Genomic DNA, 20,982 nt, shown 5'->3' with positions numbered 1-20,982 from the left:
AGGCAGAGCTTTTGAAAAATGGTCTGCTTGCTTTGATATTTTAAAGCACAACACTATGAAAAAAATCTACATATTGCTAGATAAAAGAAGAAGTAATTTCAGACTGAAAGGGCAAGAATCACGTATTTGCTCAGAGCCTGGAATGAGTGAGCCAGAAACCTGACAGCAGTTTCTGTGCAGTTCTTGAATACGAATACAGAATAACAACGGCCCCCAGCAGCAAACAGCCATATGATATGCACTGACTAACTTTCCACCTTAGGGCTCAAATGATGTTACGGACCACTTAGGCATTTCATGGCATGCATTTTTCATGCTGCCAGCACTATTCCTTATACTGAGTGAGCATCTGTTTCCCACACCAACCGAGTATGCTTTGTAAGGGCACTTCTGCTGCAATCTATCGTGAATCTGGTTTCAGATGTCTGGCTGAGCGGAAGAAGATGCACGGACTGCACGTCAGGTGTGGCAATCAATAAACCTTTCCCCCCCAGGTGTAAGCTGAGCGTGGACCTGTGGCATGTAAACAGCATGGGGGAGAAAAGAGAAGAGAAAGGGTTTGTGAAAAGATCAGCAAGAAATGTTGACACTTCGAGTGAAGTACCATGCCTCTGTGACTAAGTTCGGAGGGTGAGGAGGAAGGGCAGACTCAGAGTACAAGGAAAAAGATCAGTTCATTGAAGTTGTACCCACAAGAAAAAGGAGAGAAGTAAAAGTAGGAAAAGGAAGAAGGAAATAGATGCGTTAGATAAACTGTGGATGAGACGAAAAGCACACTTCCTCTGTTCTGGTCCTGCTTTAGACATGAGGATGGACTCCATGACCTCTCAAACACCCTTACTGTCTGATTTTCTGGGTACATTTCTTGTAATTTTTTTATTGGAGCAAAAGCTGTCATCAGATTGAAGCATTCCTCAGTGAATTCTGCAAACAAGATTCAGACTTTTCAACAGTGTTAAAGTGTATTAGGAAGTCTTTGCAAAGGTCAAGAAAAACTCTATGCAGCTGGTGAGATCGTGGATCCTGTGTTAAGACCCGATGCCGCTGGAAGGTGGCCCTGTCACTCCTTCTCCAAGCGATAGTCTCCAGCTGGGCAATGTCATTCTCCCTGTAGGCATTTCTGCAACACCTCTCATGCTTGTCTGACTTCTTAGGTAGCTGCTACAGCTAAAGAGAGTGGAAATCTATTCCCTTCCAGCTTTCTGGGTTAGATTTCTGCCAGTTTAGTGAGGTGAATTTGTTCACTGATGAAGACCTGTGCCAGTGCCAAGGGTGGAAGAGGAGCAGAGGTATAGGCTTCCACCTTCTGAGTGGAAAAAAGTTCTCTTAATAATTGAACCATCTGAAAGAACCACTGCCTAAGTAAGATAGCTGTATCTGAAAGCCTTACCACTACTTGTAGATGAGTACAAAATTATATTAGTACACCTTCATGTCCCTGCACAAGCCTGTGAGAGATGTTGAGAGATCTTGATATAAAATATCCAGCACATTCAGAGAAAAGATACCAAAAGAATATCTGTAAAAGACTATCAGAAACCACTTGAGGCAGTCATTTTCACGTTATCTCAAGAAATGTCATCAGAAGAGGGAAAAGAAAGGCACAATGCTTATTCAGTGCATCCTAATTTTGTATATATTTAATTCAGGAAATGTTCAGCTTTTCCATATAAATCTATTTTTTTAAAATGAACTAGCTTTCAAATGACTTAATTTTACGCGTTAAACACTACTGTAGGAACGTAGAGACAAAAAAGTTTTCCAGACTATATACACTCCTGTTGTATTACTTGGGTCATAAAAAGAGAAATTAAAACCAAATCAGTAGCTGATCATCCTTGTATCAGTCCTGCATGGATCTCCCTTCACCTCACATGCTTCCATGTCCTAACTATTTGCCCACTGAAATGCTCCTGCAGCCTCTGTGTGCCCTGCTCCTGCTTCTCCCTCTCATGTCCATCTCCAGTTTGATAAGGAAATTATGCTTATCTATAAATATAAAGGTAATACAAAACTCTTCAATATAGCCACCATATAGGTCCACTACTTGTGTCTTGTTTCCAAAAGCCTAATCACTGTTATTGTTAGAGAGCATATTTCATTAGTTCAGTATTTATTTTCATAATGAAATTCTATATAAATGTATGAATTCCATGTATTACTGTAACTACATTGACACTAATTTACTCAGGTAAATTTGACATAAATCTAACAACACAGAAGACAAACTCTGACTTGATTTTTGAAAGATGAATGACTTCAGCAAAGCTGCCCTGGATATAAGTCACTGTAACATTAGTAGGAAGAAGGGAAAAGACTGATTTATCAAAGCCAAATGCAGTTATTGTGCATTAAAAATACCCTAAATTAACCAAGCAACTTTCCAGTTTAGCTTACAGGTCTTAATTGAAAAAACACATTTAGGGAAACACCGTTCCTAACACCAGAGGATTTCTTTAACTTTCTTTTACATGCACTTGCTGCAGATAGGAAAAAGGCTGAGTACGGATGGAGAGAGTATGGCCATTTGGTCAGTTTGGGATTTAAGGATCAGAAGCCTGAGACATGGAGAAGATACATGGTAAGAGCACCCCAGGGACACTGAAAAAGGGAGGATGAAGATGTTAGGCTATTCTGTGGGAATGGCAAATTGATCTTGGGCTGCTTGGACATTATTTTGATGAAAAGATATCGATATATCTAGGGAGAGGAGATGGCAGAAAACTGCTTGGGATACAGCTGGGAAGGGAATCAGAGGAACTGAAGCAGAAACTTCATGTCGTATAAATGAGGTGCCAGGAAGTGTAGACATCATAATACATGACTTTGGGCAGAAATGTGGACAGTGTTAGGGGAACAGTGAAGGAAATTCTCACCATCTAGAAAAGGGTGAGCAGCGCTCAGCTGCACGTGAACACACACACAGACCTCAGCTGCTTCTCTCTCCCAACTCTTTTCCATCCAGTCCTGTTAAACAATGTTTAAAAAACTTACTCTGAGCAAATACTCTGTGTTTTAATATCTGAATTATTTTATTAGTTGTTCAGAACATTCCTTAGCAGCTGAATTTTCTTGGTTTGGTGTTATCCCCATTGTGACAACATGCTTTTGTCAAATTTCTCGTAATCTATAATTTTCATGTCCGGGTCCCAGCCTGTCCGAGATTTGACGTGGGATGTACATACTCTTAATATTCAGGGCAACATGTCTTCCATTTTTTCACTTTTGATTTTCCTGAATACATAAATTTTAAGTCTGTTAAATACAGGAAATGGACTGCATTTTTTTTTTCTTTTCGTAAAAATGACTAAAAAAGGGTGACTGATTATCTGATATCTCTCCCTACCTGATCTTGGTAGATCCTACCAGTTTTACCATTCCAAATTATCTCAAAGGGTGTCTTTTTGACTGATTCTAAAAACCCTCCAGTAAGGGTTGCCCCTCTGCTCTGCTCTAGTGAGTACTGGAGTCCTGCATCCAGCTCTGGAGCCCTCAGCACAGGAAAGACATGGGCCTGTTGGAATGGGTCCAGAGGAGGCCACAGAAATGATCAGTGGGATGGAGCACCTCTCCTATGAGGACAGGCTGAGAGAGTTGGGGTTGTCCAGCCTGGAGAAGACTCCAGCGAGACCTTATTGCAGCCTCTCAGTACTTAAAGGGGGCTTAGAAGAAAGATGGGGACAAACATTTTAGCAGGGTCTGTAGTGACAGGACAAGGGTAATGGTTTTAAACTAAAAGAGAGTAGATTTAGACTAGATCTGAGGAAGACTTTTTTCCCAATGAGGGTGGTGCAACACTGGTACAGGTTGCCCAGAGAGGTGGTAGATGCCCCATCCTTGGCAACACTGAAGGTCAGGTTGGACGGGGCTCTGAGCAACCTGATCTAGTTGAAGATGTCCCTGCTCATGGCAGGGGGGTTGGACTAGATGACCTTTAAAGGTCCCTTCCAACCCAAAGCATTCTATGATTCTATGTTTCTAGGTGATTCATAATTTATTTTGGCAAATATCTAAACATTGTGAATATCTAAAGATCTTCAGCTTTTGGATCTTTTTGTTGAACTTCCCAATTTAATAAAAGTTCTCATATTAGATCTGAGTTTCATCTTGTGGTATCTTACCTACCTCTGTGTCTTTCCTCTTGCTAGCAAGAAATAAGGAAGAAAAAATTGCACCAGGAGTATTTGCACACAACCACTCATCTTGCTCTTCATGTGCAATGGAATTCTTTAAACATAAATACAGTATTTACATTCTACATAGTATTAAGCAACTATGCCAACCTGTTACTACCATAGACAATATTAAATCTTTAACTCAAAACATCAATTTCAGTGGGTTAGAGTGCTGAGCAAATAATTCCTCTGTCGAGACAGAGCAGGGCTAGTTTGCTTGTTTCAACACCAGTCATCCAAATCACATTCAGACAAGTCAATTTATTTTATTATTAGCTAATTCAGTCCTTACATGCATCTAATTTATTTTGAAAATCGATTTTACTCATAGATTAAGGATAATGTCATGAAGTAAAGCTGCTTATAATTATGGGAACTGATGTGTGAGTAAGCACAACCAGGTATTAAAGACATTGTGAATTTTTTTAGTTCATAGGAGAAAACAGCAATTCTTGGGCTTATTTTTTTCCAGTATGGAAAATTAAATAAAACCTAATTGTTTACTTTTGTCTTACTCATTCTCAGCTGCATATGGCACATATTGCGTATGTTTTTAGGGGTTGTTTTATGATTGTGGCAAATCATGGAACATAAAATGCTTTAAAAGGCTTTTTTTTACAGATAACCTGGGCTTGCAGCACTCCAGTATCTCAAACCTTAATGAGATGACACAGAGGACATAAAGTTCAATAAATGAAGTGATAGCAAGAATAGTCATTCCTTCTTTCTTTTTTCATTCTACAAAGTCTACTCTCTTCTGTACTGTAAATTTGAAGTGAGGCTCTTGACATTAAGTGTGGTATTTAACTCATGTAATTTTAAATGTTAGGGATTTTGTCCAAACTAGACATGTGCACTTTCTTAGACAAGCATTTCCAGAAGGTAATTTGGATATCCTATTCTCTCTTCCTTAAATACAGAGAAAGCTGAAACCTGTATCACATACTTAACCCTTGGTTAAATAAAGCATGATAATCTTCCTGTAAGAGAGTCTGGATTTACCTGACTGTAGCTGTGCAACATGAGCTGGAGTCTCAGCTGAGCCCACTGAACCCAGAACCCAAGCCTCCTCCTGGAAATGAACCTTCTGAGGTAGCTGGAGTACCATCACTAGCAACAATATGAATGCTAATGGCAATTTGTCTCCCATTTCTTCAAGTGTTACGATTCAGGACGGAGGGTACAATGATGGCACAGCCCACTCCCACAACTGATGAGGGACCTATTATTATATCCTTGTTTTTTCTTGTTTTGCAGCAGCATCTAGAAACCTCTGTGCTGGTCTCTTCTCCCAAGTAACAAGTGATAGGACAAGAGGAAACAGCCTCAAGTTGTGCCAGGGGAGGTTTAGATTGGGTATTAGGAAAAATTCCTTCATTGAAATGGTTGTCAAACACTGGAAGAGGCTGCCCAGGGAAGTGGTTGAGTCACCATCCCTGGAGGTATTTAAAAGACGTGTAGATGTGGCGTATGGTTTAGTGGTGGACTTGGCAGTGCTAGGTTAACGGTTGGACTTGATGATCTTAAAGGTCTTTTCCAACCTAAATGATTCTGTGATTCTGCAATTCTATGATTCTATCAGACAGGCAGGGAACACACGCGAAGAAGGAAAGAGCTGATGTTCTTAATGAGGACTTCTGTATCACATAGTAGAAAATTTGGAACAGGTCAAAAAAGACCACTATGTTTACTGGCAGAGGCAGTTACTAATAATTACACATTACTTCTCAGTTAACATTTAACAGCCTCCCTAATTCAAATATACCTGTTTTCTTCTACTCATGGAAGTTGTCACAAGTACAGAGTGAGTTTTATACCTGATCTGAGATGTTATTTTGTATGGAACCTGAAATGGACCATTCCTGTAATTTATTTAATGACATTATTTGTATAGACTGCTACCTGTCTTTTCAATGTACTCATCCTCACATTTTGCATAATCAATTCTCTAATTTGAATACAGAAAAGTAGAAGAAAATAGAAAATTCCGAAAGGGCATAGTATACTGTAATTTTATTGTTAGTCTTTTATAACAATGTCTCTCAAAGACAGGTCACTAAACCATGTTAGGACACTTGTGCATCACTGTCTTCATATGGCTAGTACAAGAATAAGCAAAAATGCTACAAATTAACATTTACTCTCCCTATCTAAATTGATATACTGATTACAAGCACGTCTTAATTTTCTACGTTCTTTAGAAGATATATCTTTTCATATTGGCTTATAGAGTAGTTACAATCTGTAATTCATGCAGGAGTTGTGGAATATTCTTCACTTAGGAGTAAAAATAATCTTTTAACTTTTTCCTCATTTATGAAGTTATTAACACTTTTTTTAAAAAAAAACACTGTTTTTTAAAAAGTCATATATTTCAAGTGATTAGTCAGAAATGGTGGATATATAGTTATGTGGAAATTCACTGGAAAAGTAGATTTAATGGGAAGTCAAATCTAAAATCAACTCACTTCACTCAAATGATTCACATACTGTGAATCACGTGCAAGAGATTTTTAATGCATGTCCATTTGTATATTTGCCTTATTTGTTCTAAAGTGTCCTTAATCTCACTAAATCTTTAAATTAAAACACACAAAAATAGAGAAGTAATTGATTCTTAATAAGGTAAACAGCTGGTTAAATAAAATGGAGTAAGTGTTCCCTTAACCAGTACTTAGGGCACTCAGGGTTCTGGAAGGGTTCCCAGATCCAGCACCATTTAGAAGGTGCTTTACTCAGGAGGAACCACTTGCACGTGAGAAACAGAAAAACATTAGTGTGGAAGACCATATGCAAAAGAAAATAATGATGGATATTACTGAAATACAGGGAGGGGTGAGGGGCTGGCAGTAAAACATACAGGGCTATATATGCCTATGAATCCATATGTTCCAAAACTACAGTGGATATATCCTAGGGCCTAATCCTGCGAACACTTCTGCACATGCATTCAATTCCATAGTAAAAAAATCCCAAGCTCCAAGACCAGAAGACCAAACCTCCATATATTAGAAGGGCTTGCTGAAAGATAAAGGGAGAAAGATTTGAATGCTCTTCAAGACCTACAGTTTGCATACTTTAACAAAAAAAATTTACCATTTTGCTTTAAAAAAGGCAAAATAGTACGAACTTTCCTTTCAGAATGTTTGTGCATAAACTATTTCATGTTGAAGATAATTGTAAGAAGGTTAGCAGTAGTTTTTTGATGGATAAATGCCTAATAATTCCACTGTAATGAAAATATATTTTCAATGAAAGATCGTAACAGTTTTACTAAGGGATGGTTACTAGAGCTTCTGTTGGAAACAGTAAGATCTTTATCATCATCTTTAGGAAGGGTAAAATGGTAATACTATTTGCTTAAAGCAAATAATAATGAGACAGCAATTTAAGTTCATTAGAGGCCTCTCATATTCTTTCAGGAACTCAATCCATCATAGAATTTTAGCATGCAAGTTGAGCCAAATCAACAAGTTTACTTATGAACGTGATGTTAAGCACATGTTCAAGTCCTCTGCTGCATAAGAATCAACTGCTTTCAAAAACACCACAAATTGTGATGTGAGTATCAACAGGAAATCACAGTGAAAAGTTTTCCAAAGGTCAATGTCAGAAAGAAGCTAAAACAGCTGGAAAACTTAAGATCCCATCAGCCCTGCTGGGCACTGATATAAAGTTATTTTAATTAGTATCTTTATTTTTCTAATGAGCCGCCTTCTCCTTCTGTTCCTGCTTCCTGTAGACCTCTCCATTTCCCTGGCTTTTAACATTGCTAAAGATGGATGCTCGAGTCATTTGGTATCACTCATCAGTATTGATCTACCCGACAGTGCTGTATCCTGTTAAATATTTTCACATGAGAGAGGGACAAAAATCTGTTGACACAGCACACGGCTAGATTAACCTTGAATGCCAATGGATGCTGAACAGAAGAGCCATGGACTCATTCATAATCTTAACTATCACCAAGTTGTCAAGTTCTGTATCAGCACTGCAAGCCTATAAACCATTTGATATGTAGATCTGTAGATGATATGTATGAAACCATTTGACAGTAGATCTTGTACTGTTTTCAATATGTCACAGAAATTATGACCGACTCGTATCTGAGAAGCTCATGCTCAGAAACAAGATGGCCTGGGAATGAGCCAAAATACCTCTACCAGGCTTGCAGGAAGGTAAACAAGGCAATTCCAGGTTTTTGAGCATTATGATCACAAAACACATTATGATTATTTATTTACAAATGTCAGACACTCTGCAGTAGCATGAAATGGTCTTCTAAGACACAAGCAGGGACAAAGCAGACAGGTAAACAGTTATTAAGCATATTCATCCACTTGGTATTTAGATGAAAATGCCTATCTCTCTTCAGCAATTGTGAACAATGCCGTATGTTGTGGTAAAAAGCTTTAAATAATGTAGATTCTGGTCCTCTGTTAAAAAAAGGTATTTTTGAACCTACTGTTCTGGAGAAAACACAAACTATATATAATTTAAGGTTTGGGGGTTGGATTATTTTTACTTCTCTCATAATCAAGTGGGAAAAATTGCACTTGGCATTCATGGGAAGCTTATGTGCTGAAGCAGTGGAAGTTCATGTCCGCAAAACTCATGATGTAGCATTTCATGGTCTAGAAAGAAGATTCCATCATCCTGATGGAGAAGAGCTACCAGTGTAAGCCAGCAAGACACAAAAGGGATGTCAATTACTACGAACTAGTCAGTACTCAAACAGAAAAAGTAACCACTCAAGCTGTTGTGCTTCCTGTTATACGAAAAGGTTAGATTGTCTTTGGGAAGGCTGCCTCTACTTTTCTGGACTGAAAAGAGCAGGAGTATTATTCCTATCCCACATGTGTCAGTGAAGTCCTTGAATAGCCACACAGTTAATTTTGTAGTTTCCCCTTTACAGAAAGTTTCAACCATGAAAGGCTCCAACCCTTGGCAAAGCAAGTTTCTCCACTTATGCCTAAGAATGACAGGGTTCAGTTTCCTTGTCTTCTCAGGCTGCCAGGAGGAATGCCAGCCAATACCAAGTATAGTACTTCTAAACATACTCACATTTGCCTATCAGATACTTGAATCATTTAAGTGGTTCTTCCTCAAAAACTTCAAAAGTGACTTAAAAGCCTAATGTGCTGATCTCATGGGAAAGCCAGTACTCGGCAAATTAGGAATGAAGGTGAATTGCAATAGCTGCTCCGCACAACCTCCCCACACAAGCCTTCCAGGTGCATATGAAATATCAGCAACGTACTCAGAAATCCAGCACGCTGTCTAATCGCATCCTCATGTACACATCGAAATAACTGCCCTGCACTGAGAGGCCGTGTCCTACCAGCTTTCACTGAAGCTTGGGGTCCTAGGGATTTTTGAAAATAAGGCATTAGGTTCCCTAAAAAGCTGAAGTGCTTTTGACATTTTTGCCCCTGGATTATTAGCTCATTGTGCACAACCCAAAATAGTCACTAGAGTGACAAGCTGCCTTTTGAGGCTTGAGCTGACCCAAGGTACCTGGCTTGAGCCAGGTACTGCCTAGCTCTGCACTATGAAATCCTAAGGTAAAAAGTAGAATAGTATCATTAGAAGGAGGGACACAGTAATATGGAGAGGGACACAGTAACATTTTTTGCTATCGATTCCTCTTATAGCCAAATGTAATCAAATATTCATTAAGCACAATAAAATATAGGGCCTTTGCAGCTTTTAATTAGTCTTTTGGAGGAAGAAACAAAACAAGCCCGTCACTGAGACACTCTCAATTCTTTTGGTGCAAGGTTATTATCCCAAGTGAAGATACACTTTGGTTGATTCATTATATGGGATGTACTAGATGAAAGAAAAGTTTAAAATTCAGACTTAGCAATAGGATGTGAATTTAATGGGGAGCCAAAGGCAACTTAGAGGTATGTTTGAGAGAGAGTCCAGGTGTCAGGGGAAAGAGGATAAGAGTCAAATATTAACAGCAATAGGCATGAAATAACTTTTTTGGCAGTGGATTGACAATCATCACAATGTTCCCCGAGGAGTGATTTGCTGCTCTCATTTGCCTTGCACTGCTCAAAGTGCACTCTGAAAGGCAACCCTTATTATAACTGTTCTATCAGTAAGTCAAAGACCAATCTACTTACAGCTTTTTCATTAATGTATATCTGCAAGACTACATTTCAAGAACTGATTTACCTGGAAAATAAATATTTCTCCTGCCTCATCGCAGATGATCTCTGCCTAAACTGCTGATGCACTGATTTGTATAGTATTTGCTTCCCTTCAGTCAAGTAAGTGCAGATTCCCCACTGCTGGGAAATTGCCAGTCATTGTAACAATTCTCAACTTCTGCTCTTGATTGCCACAAAACAGGTCTGGCTAAAAGTCAGGGGTTTTATTCCCTTGATTGCCATAAAACCAGACTGGCTAAAAGTCAGCGGTTTTATTCCAAGGCAAACTCCAAATTTCTAAAAAATATGTATTTCAGTTTGGCAAAAAGATATTTTTAAATTTCCTGCAGCAGGAAAAAGATCAATTTGAAAACAGGTAAAAATCATTAGCTTATAGAGCATCAGAAGACCTGTCACCCTTTCAGGCAAAATTCTGAACATCACAAGTCAGTGTAGCTCCAGGTTTTCAGCTTCTTAGCCCCTTGTTTCCCAAATACTTCTAGCTGGTAAGTCTGAAAGCTCTCAGTGCTCAATCAAATGCATGAATTCTGAACACTTTCAGGTTTTTTGTCTGATATCTTTGAACTTGGGACAGATCATATGGTGAGACATCCCAAAGGAAATTACCCTGGAAGCTATCAATTTCCTGGCTCCAGAGCAGTTAATATATTAGGTCTGTTTAGAAACCATGGGTTGCAAAAACCTTGACTGGTGGCTCCAGAGTCACAGATCGGTTTGCCCAAAGGCAACTGAAATGGTAGAACCACCTAGAAGTGTGGATCCAGCACCACCAGAGGCAAGGGGAACCAAATACACTTCCAAAGAAACCTCATGTTTTGTTAAAAAGTGCTAGAGCAACTTTTTAATATTCTGCTTTCAACACCTGCTCCCAGCTAATTTTACTTTTTACTCTGGTCCTTGGTCTGTCTTGCATTGAAATGAGAACTCATGATCTTTACTCAAAACTGTCCCCAATTCCCACATTCTCCATTACTTTGACACTGCCAGCATTCCCCTTTAATAGTATCATGTGTGCAAGAATAACTCCTAAAACTTGACCTGATCACCCTGATAATGCTCCTTCTTTCTCTGCAGTATCTATCTTTCACTTTTAACCGTATTGTGAACACTCCCAAGCAATCCCTTATATTTCGTCTTGGTTACTGCAGCTACGTATTTTCTGGTTTCCATGACATTTTCATTGCCAGGAAATATATTAAAAAGGAAAATTTGCTAAGACGAACTGCCAACAGCTCTAGCACTCATTTGAAATGAGAAACCCTCTAGCAAGGTTCAAGTGCTGGTGCAGAGCAAAGACTACAACATCAGATTTATATAATCCATAAGTGTGCCCTAATCCCTAGATGACAGGAGCAGATTTTCTCTCAACTCAAATGGGTATTTAATTATTTATGCAAAGTAGAGCAGGTCCAAGAGCACAGAGTGTGTGCTACTCAGCCTTGCAATAATACACCAGAAATACAAACTGCCTCTGATTGTGTAAGACTATGAATCTTCCACACTGGAGGATGGTTCTCTACCTTCAGAGGTGGCGGTAGGTCTTAATGAAAAATACACGCAAGTCCTGGATTTATTCCATAACAGAAGATAAGTTAGGAAGTTTCTGTGAACTGGGAACAGCACTATTAGAACCTTGCCCCATTCAAAACCCTTCACACCAATGTCCCCTACTCTTTTTACAGGAATCATACCCTAACAGAGTCAAGCGAAAGATCAAACGAACATTGCTATGAATATAGCAATGCCTACTCCAACTGCATGCAATATCATCAGACCCTTCTTTGTTCTTCCTATGTATGTCACTTACTTGTGACACTCATAGCGCACAACCTTTCCATGTCATTCTAAGGCACCTGCCAGGAGGTGCATTCTGGTGCCAAGGTTTCTGGCTTCTGGGCACAACTGCAATGTGCACAACACACAAGCAATGGCATTAATCATCTTGCCCATCAAGAAATTAACTGAATATTTGTCCTCAGTGACTGACTTAACTTTTTAATCAACCAATGTCCAGCACTTGCTTGGATACTGCAGCTGATAATTTTGTTTGACATCACCATGCCCAGAGTGAAATCACATGTGTAACATTACTAATGGTAGTTGACAGCCTCTTTTTTCAGGATGAGCCCAGTATTAAAGTGATGAATTTTAATTTTTTATTTTGGTGCCACTAGCAACCCTCATATCTTAACAAAGAAAACATCCTTGAAACACATAATAAATACATTGTAAGCATGAGATCACAACACTTTAAAGGTCTTGATTTTTATTAGGTACCAGTATATCCTCCAGAAAACTCAGACATGGAGTAAAGAACTAATTTCAAACTCTTCATAGAATAAAATAGTGTTTTCATTAAACCAAAAAGCACTCCTGTGAGCTATGGAGTAATTTCTTAAAAGGTGCTAAGCTTACATCAGAGTATTAATCAGATTTTTTGACTCAATAATACAAACAATATGGTCTCATGATACTGAAATTGAGGCAATGCCTGAAATGGCAGGACAGATTGAGTAAGACTACGAACGAGCCCGTTTCAGTTAGGGACTTATTAATTACATAAAGAACCCAGAGAAACTTAAGAATAGTTTATGAAACGCAGTAGAACTAGCTTTATGAGTAACTTTCTCCTCAAAGTAGAGAAGGACCTACAGCCTACCTTGAAAATCATTAATAGACAATATTTGCACTTTTCAAACCTCAGTCAGTATTTCATGTATGCACAATTTAATTATTCTGTTTTTACATACTCAGATCTCAGTTCATGCAGGCTGTATATAAGCAAAATGTTTTCTTTCTTGAGAAGAGCTCGCTTATGCTGGCAATCTAATTCTTGATAGCAACTAAAAAACAGCATTCATTTAGATTGGCATGGATGTCTGAAACAGGCTTTACAAATCTCAAAGTTGTTCAGAACAGCTGGAACAGTAATTAGATTTTAATTCTCAATTTTTGCTTTCCAAAGAGCTCCTTCCATCTCTTAGAACTGAACCAAAATTTCAGTTACAAACATCTCTATAATTTCAGATATTCAAAATACGACTCCTGAAAGTTCATGGTCCCCTCTCTATTTATGAAAAGTTTTCCCATTTTAAATTTCAAATTAGTCAGTATATGCAGCATTGCCCCACTGTACTATGAAAACTACCACTACATTGTTCTGGTAGGATGCTGATTTTATGACTTTTAGATGGTGTCTATAATGGTATATAATGGTTTAGATGGTGCCTACATAATTTTGTGTTTAGTGCCTCTTCATTGTGGGCATATTTCCATTCTTCTCATCATGTTGATCATCTGTGCACAAACAGATGGCTGATATGTTTTTATAATCTAGAGAAATAATTAGAATAGACAAAACCAAATTTCAAGTCCAGATCTGTATTTTCACAAGCTTTTAACTATGGCGTCCATTGTAGTATGTTTCCTTATAGCAGCATCATTCACATTTAGTAATTCATTGTAGCCACACAAATAAATGAAAGCACTACAAAGAGCATAATTGACCTTGAAATGCATAAAACTGACAACAGTTAGTTAAATGAATTAACATGGGAGGTCATCTTACCTGCCAGGCAGAAGACGAAACAGGGTGTAATAAGATGATAGATGAAGAGCCACATGGTTATCTTCTGTTCAGTGATTATCTCAAAAGGAATTGTGCCTTGCAACACCAGCATTGAGAGAGCTAAAATACCTGATTAGAGAGAAAGAAAAAGGAGTGAGTAATTCTGACATAAGGCTTTATCTCATATCACATTTCACTTGCCATATTATCTGTCTGAACTCAATACTTAAAAGTTAATATAGGATAGAGACTTGTGAATAATAAATGCATTATCAAATTTGCTGGATCAAATTCATAATCTCTTTGAATCTGAGAGCACACTGTTTAAAAGTACTCAGATTTTCCAGTGACAGTAATATTGCAAATATTAATACTGAATATCATCTTTTAAACTCATCTTCCTAAACCAAAACTTAAGTCAGATCCTCTCTCTGTGAACACTTCACATTATTAGAAATATTGAAATATTACAAAGTTTGCAAAAAAATAGGAAAGTCCAGATTCTATTCTCCTTCGTCTCAGTAAATACTACATTACAATTAATTAACAAGAAAATTACAGTGAAAACAAAGTACACAAATGTCTTTCAGCATTCATTTATTTTGTCTAGTATACCATTCCTTTTAAACTTTTAACAATTCATGATCCTCCGGAAAGGCGGTATTAGTTTCCTTTTAAATGTTGAATATAATCATTACTGAAATGTCGTATTTGAAGTTTTCCCTATGGATAAAATTCTGCCTGTACATATACTAAAATCAAGCTAAAGAAACATGCAGCTTCTTTTGAATATTTTAAAATTTTAGATAACAATTTCCAGAATACTTTACTTCTATAACATTTTTTACTTTTTTCAATCAGAATATTTTGCTGGCTTTTTCTTTCTGGCTCGTGGCTGTTATCTATTTCTTTAGGGTAATGTGTCGTCATGTTTGCAGTATGCAATTTTCCATTTTGTTTAATGGATTTCTTGCCATGAATATATAAATGTATCCTTAACACCATCACATCTTGTTGATACCTCTTCTCTTGATTGGTTCTGCTGTAGCAGTGGTTAACTTACGACCTTCACACAAAGCAAGGCTTCCAGCTTGTCACTGACAGAGTATTGTTCTATCTCAGGCACGTGCTGATATCATCCATTCCGCTCAGAATACTCGTTTTGTTACTTCATTATAAAATATGCTTATACATACTAGAATACGCTTCAGTAACATGCATCCTAGGACATGTTGCATGCTAACATGGCATTGTCACTTTTTGCAGGATGTAACCTTGATGATGCTACTGTTTTCCAGCTTCCCACACCAAGTACTGACAACTGTGATAGTGTCTTCTACCTTTTACCGAGACTCTTGCTCTTCCCAGGTCACAATTTTTACTAAATTGTTTTATTTTTCCAAAATCAAATGTTTTGAAACTGCCAGGTCTCCCACCTCTAACATCAAGAAATGGGCAGTTTTGAATTTCAAAGCACCTGTATAAAGAGATCTGACTCTGTAAGTATGCTTGGGATAAATGCTGCTCTGATTAACAGAGAGCCTCTCCTGAGCTGCTGCCGGACAGGTCTGTCTCAACGTACCTGTTGTGTCTCATGTTCCTAGCCTTGAGATGGCTAGGAACATGTCTCACCCACTGGGGCCCTATGGTTGTCCCCTCTTCCTCAGAATAATGCTAAGGAGATGCTTATCTGAACATGCCTCAGATAGTGAGCTTTCCTTAGAGAAGAGTTTCATGGGGAGTTTTATTAAACTCATAATGTAGGAAAATGGTAAGAAATATCACAAGATAACCTTTTTGGCTCCAAAATTACAGGAGCTGTTCCACTTCAAACTTTTTTCCTTTGTTTTTTTTAGCAAATGAAATCTTTAATAAAAAGGTCAAACCTGTATTAGTTGCCATGACCCTAAGACCATAGAATCATAGAATAGTTTAGGTTGGAAGGGACTTTTAAAGGTCATCTAGTCCCACCCCCCTGCAATGAGCAGGGACATCTTCAACTACAGCAGGTTGCTCAGAGCCCCGTCCAACCTGACCTGGAATGTCTCCAGGGATGGGGCATCTACCACCTCTCTGGGCAACCTGTGCCAGTGTTTTACCACCTTCCTTGTGAAAAATTTCTTCCTTATACCTAATCTAAATCTACTCTCTTTTAGTTTAAAATCATTACCACCTGTCCTGTTGCAACAGGCCCTGCTAAAAAGTTTGTCCCCATAACACGGTTGTTACATGAAAACAGTGCTCAGCAAAACACAGACAAGAGCTAAACAGTGATACCTGGCAGCAGGATTTATTTAGAAATAATCCCTGGAAAAAAGGCTCTCTATTGGCAACAAATGCATGTGCTTACCGTAGCTGGATCCAAGGGGAAGAGTTTACTAAACGTCCTTCTTTACCCTCCCACTTATCTTAGCACTAAAGTTTCTTCAGACTCCAGCATTATTGTGTGCTCTTCTACAGAAAGGATATTCACAACTATTGCAGGCATCTACCTTAAATGAATAAGGTATGAACATACTATACGATTCTATATGTACACGATTCTATGCTGTATGATGTCTATATGAGTGCAAGAGCTCTCAATCCCCAGGTGTAAGAAATCAGGAAAGGAGGGCAAGAGGCCGGCATGGCTGAGTCGAGACCTGCTGGGCAAACTAAAGGGCAAGAAGGAAGCACAGGCAGTGGCAGCAGGGACAGGTATCCTGGGATGAGCACAGGGACACTGCCCGGTTGTGTAGGGATGAGGTCAGGAAGGCCAAGGCGCGGCTGGAGCAGAACTTGGCAGCAGATCCAAAGAATAATAAGGGTGGCTTCTACAGGTATGTCAGCCAGAAAAGAAAGGTCTAATAATGTATTCCCCCGCTGATGAGGAGAAGTCTAGGTGTTCAACAACTTCTTTGCTTCAGCCTTCACTGTCAATCTCTCTTCCCACACCTCTCGAGTGGATGCGCTGCAAGATGGGAACTGGAGGAGTAAAGTCCCTCCCACTGTAAGACAAGATCAGGTTCGAGACCACCTGAGGAACCTGAACATGCACAAGTCTATGGGACCTGATGAGATGCATCCCAGAGTCCTGAGGGAATTGGCTGATGTAGTTGCCAAGCCACTCTCCATGATATCTGATAAGTCCTGGCAGTCAGGTGAAGTCCCTGGAGACCGGAGAAAGGGAAACATTGCATACATGTTAAAAAAAGGTATCAAGGAGGACCCTGGGAACTACTGACTTGTCAGCCTCACCTCTGTGCCTGGGAAGATCATGGAACAGATCCTCCTAGAAGCTATGCTAAGGCACATGGAGGGCAGGGAAGTGATTTGAGACAGCCAGCATGGCTTCACGAAGGACAACTCCTGCCTGACCAACCTAGTGGCCTTCTAGGGTGAAGTGACCTCATCAGTGGACAAGGGAAGAGCTACCAATGTTGTCTATCTGGACTTCTGTAAGGCCTTTGACATGGTCCCCCAGAACATCCTTCTCTCTAAATTGGAGAGATACAGATTTGATGGGTGGACGGTTGAGTGGATGAGGAATTGGATGGATGGTCGCATCCAGAGGGTAGTGGTCAAAGGCACAATGTCTAGATGGAGATCAGTGATGAGTGGTGTCCCTCAGGGGTCTGCACTGGGACCAGTACTTTAATAACTTCAGCAGTGACATAATGGGAATGAGTACACCCTCAGCAAGTTTGCAGTTGACACCAAGCTGAGTGGTGCAGTTGACACGCCTGAGGGACAGGATGCCATCCAGAAGCACCTGGATGAGATCAAGGAATGGGCCCTTGTGAACCTCATGAGGTTCAACAAGGCCAAGCGCAGGGTCCTGCGCCTGGGTTGGGGCAAACCCCAGTATCAATACAGGCTGGGGGATGAAGGGATTCAGAGCAGCCCTGCTGAGAAGGACTTTGAGGTACTGGTGGATGAAAAGCTGGACATGAGCCAGCGATGTGTGCTCGCAGCCCAGAAGGCCAACCATATCCTGGGCTGCATCCAAATAAGCGTGGCCAGCAGGTCAGGGGAGGGGATTCTGCCCCTCTACTCCGCTCTGGGGAGACCCCACCTGGCGTCCTGCGTCCAGCTCTGGAGCCCTCAGCACAGGAAAGACATGGACCTGTTGGAGCGAGCCCAGAGGAGGCCACAGAAATGATCAGAAGGATGGAACATCTCTCCTGTGAAGACAGGCTGAGAGAGTTCTTCCCTGGAGAAGACAATGCTCTGGGGAGACCTTATTGCAGCCTTCCAGTACTTCAAGGGAGCTTAGAAGAAAGATGGGGACAGACTTTTCAGCAGGGCCTGTAGCAACAGGACAAGGGATAATGGTTTTAAATTAAAAGAGGGCAGATTTCGACTAGAACTAAGGAAATTTTTCCCAATGAGGATGGTGAAACACTGGCACAGGTTGCCCAGAGAGGTAGTAGATGATGCCCCATCCCTGGAAACATTGAAGGTCAGGCTGGACGGGGCCCTGAGCAGCCTGATCTAGTTGAAGTTGTCTCTGCTCATTGCAGGGGGGTTGGGCTAGATGACTTTTAAGGGTTCCTTTCAACCTAAAGATTCTATGATTCTGCAAAAAGACAGTGGTAGGCTACATCAACAAATAACTTGGTATACTTTTCCAGCAACCATACCCTGGCTATGAAGCTTCTTGTGTTATGACACTGCCTCGTATGGAACATTTATTTCCAAGTGACGTGAGTTAAATTGCATAGTTATGCTGAAATAATGCAGATAATTAAACAGCAATGAAACAGGAACTCTGTTGGGAACAACGGTAATTACACAGTAACTCATGGTGATAATAACTGTGTTCAAATGTATTGATAGATGAAACTGTTAAGAGTAAACCTGTGTTCTCTCTCTGACATTACAGGCATCGCTGAAGACGGAAGACCGCTCCCTCTCTTTTGCAAAATTCAGGTTAGATTTTGGAAAGTTACCTTGTTTTCTAACTCTCAAGAAACTCCTTTTTTTCTCAGGAAAAAAATGGTTTGAACACTGGTTCAAATTAGAGTAATTTTGTCAGTAGAAGCTATAATTGTCTCATTTTATTGAGATACGAAAATACCCATCCTGCCAGTATTAAAATCCTTTCTTTGCTGTCGCTTCTTTCAGCTGAGTGGGTTCTGTACATATAGCACATCCATCCCTCCTGATTTATCTCAGCTTGTGGACGAGCAGTGAGCCTGTTTCACATCGCTCTGCTGAATTTTGGCAGAACCGCTATGAGGTGAGACAGCACACAGGTTATCATCTGTACGTCTGAAGAAGGATGGCTGCACATGCTGCTGCCCAAGGACGCGTCCAGGCTTATTTCAGGCAGCAGCACCCGTGCCGGAGGCAGCACCGTGGGCTGCAGTGCTCACGCAGCATTACCTGCTGACTCTTTTGCTTTACAGCTCTCAACTTTTTTTCTTCTCAGAGAGGGTACGAGATTGTTGCCTAGGCAAAAATCATTCCCAAACCAAAGAAGAGTCATCAGTACGACTCACTTTTCTCGCCTGTGAAAGCAGAGAGTGACTGCATGCCTGGATATACTCCTTTTAGTCTGCACAGGACACCGCCCTTCTTTTCTCACAACAAAGCACCGTAATTTTAGCAAATGAGTAAGGTATTTTTAGAATATGGAATAAAATGAGCAGGCACTTAACTGCAACTGTGTCAAGTTTAATTACTATCTCAAGTTCATTAACACATTTAGGTTCCTTTTTGACTCTTCAGTTTCCCAAAAGAACCAGTCACCGCTGCAGGGCCTTTGCCTTGCTAGATTCAAGAAAACGCCTTCTGGTGCGCTTGTCTGGAGTGCAAAGCTCCCAAAGGAGGTGGAGGAAAACTGGGACATTGGCTGCTGAATGGGAAGCGTGTTCAGTTTTGAACACGGGGACCTCCCAGAACGCTCTTGGAGGCTTGCACTGTCCCATGATGCTTCACGAGGACAAGGGGTGGTTCTCAGGACGCAAGGGTAGACCTGCCTCTCTGTGCCACCCGATCGTAAGGATTCGTCAGTGTCTCAAAATGAGATTTAGGAAAACGTCTGTATTTTCTTCCATATTCCACGTGGCTTTCTTCAGGTCTTCGTCGCACATTCCGGTTTTGATGCAGGGGAAACAGACACTTGTTTTACAGCTATGAAGATAGCCAGTGTTTTGCATCACTTCCCTACTTAATGGAAACTTGTAGATGACATCATCTCTTTGCAAGGGTATCAAGTATCACAGAATCACAGAATCAGTAAGGTTGGAAAAGTCCTTTAAGATCATCAAGTCCAACCATCAACCCAACACCACCATGCCCCCTAAACCATGTCCTGAAGTGCCACGTTTACACGTTTTTTGAACACTTCCAGTGATGGTGACTCCACCACCTCCCTGGGCAGCCTGTTCCAATGTTTGACCACTCTCTCAGTAAAGAAATTTTTCCCAATATGTAGTCTAAAGTATTCATAATCTAGACACAAAAAGAAATTACGAAGAGCAGGTAACAGAAGTCAGGTGAATAAAGGTCGTAAGACCAAAAGCAGTGCAAACAGGCTACATAAACAACTAGATTTTAAATCAAGAAGGGGTGGGAACAGACAAGGGAAAGCGGAGTAACAGTGAGGGATGTCAAAAGAGTGCCAAGGAAGCAAAGAAACACAGTTACAGAGGGGATGGATGTCCTGTGGGACATATAAGTGAGGATGGAAGCAATAAGCTAAACGAAAAGGGCAGTCATAAAGACAGACAGAGGGGGAAAGCGATGGAGATGGAGATGGAGATGCAGGGAGATGAAGGTGCATGAGGATTAGCAATTGCCTCTGACAGTAAATCTCAACGTTTCCCATGGCAAGATCTTCTCTGAACCTCCCTTCCCGAGGCTTTCAGCATGGATCCAGTGTGACCACTGCATCAGTCCCCGACATCTGCTCAGGGCCCCCTCTCAGGACCCCCAAGTGCTGAATGGGCAGAGAGGAGGCAAAGGAAAGCGTTTAGGAGCTCTGGCTTGGTACACTTAGCTAGGAGAGGTAAATCAAGATGCTTGTTACGATTCTCATTTCCTGGTATATAATGATAATTATACACATTCA

At 40.2% G+C, this 20,982-nt stretch overlaps 1 protein-coding gene across 1 annotated transcript in view; it reads right to left on the bottom strand.

Annotated features, from left to right (window-relative positions):
* CNTN1 (contactin 1) overlaps positions 1-20,982 on the bottom strand; it is a gene marked incomplete at its 3' end in the record, with an annotated part of 160,085 nt that overhangs the window by 82,239 nt on the left and 56,864 nt on the right. Inside the window, exon 2 of the mRNA XM_082012534.1 lies at positions 13,926-14,045. Coding sequence (XP_081868660.1) covers positions 13,926-14,045 — 120 coding nt within the window. The remainder of the gene's footprint in view (positions 1-13,925; positions 14,046-20,982) is intronic.

Source organism: Phaethon aethereus (genome assembly GCF_964289735.1).
Source record: "Phaethon aethereus genome assembly, chromosome: 1".
NCBI classification, from domain to species: domain Eukaryota; kingdom Metazoa; phylum Chordata; class Aves; order Phaethontiformes; family Phaethontidae; genus Phaethon; species Phaethon aethereus.
This window is presented reverse-complemented; position numbering and strand designations above follow the sequence as displayed.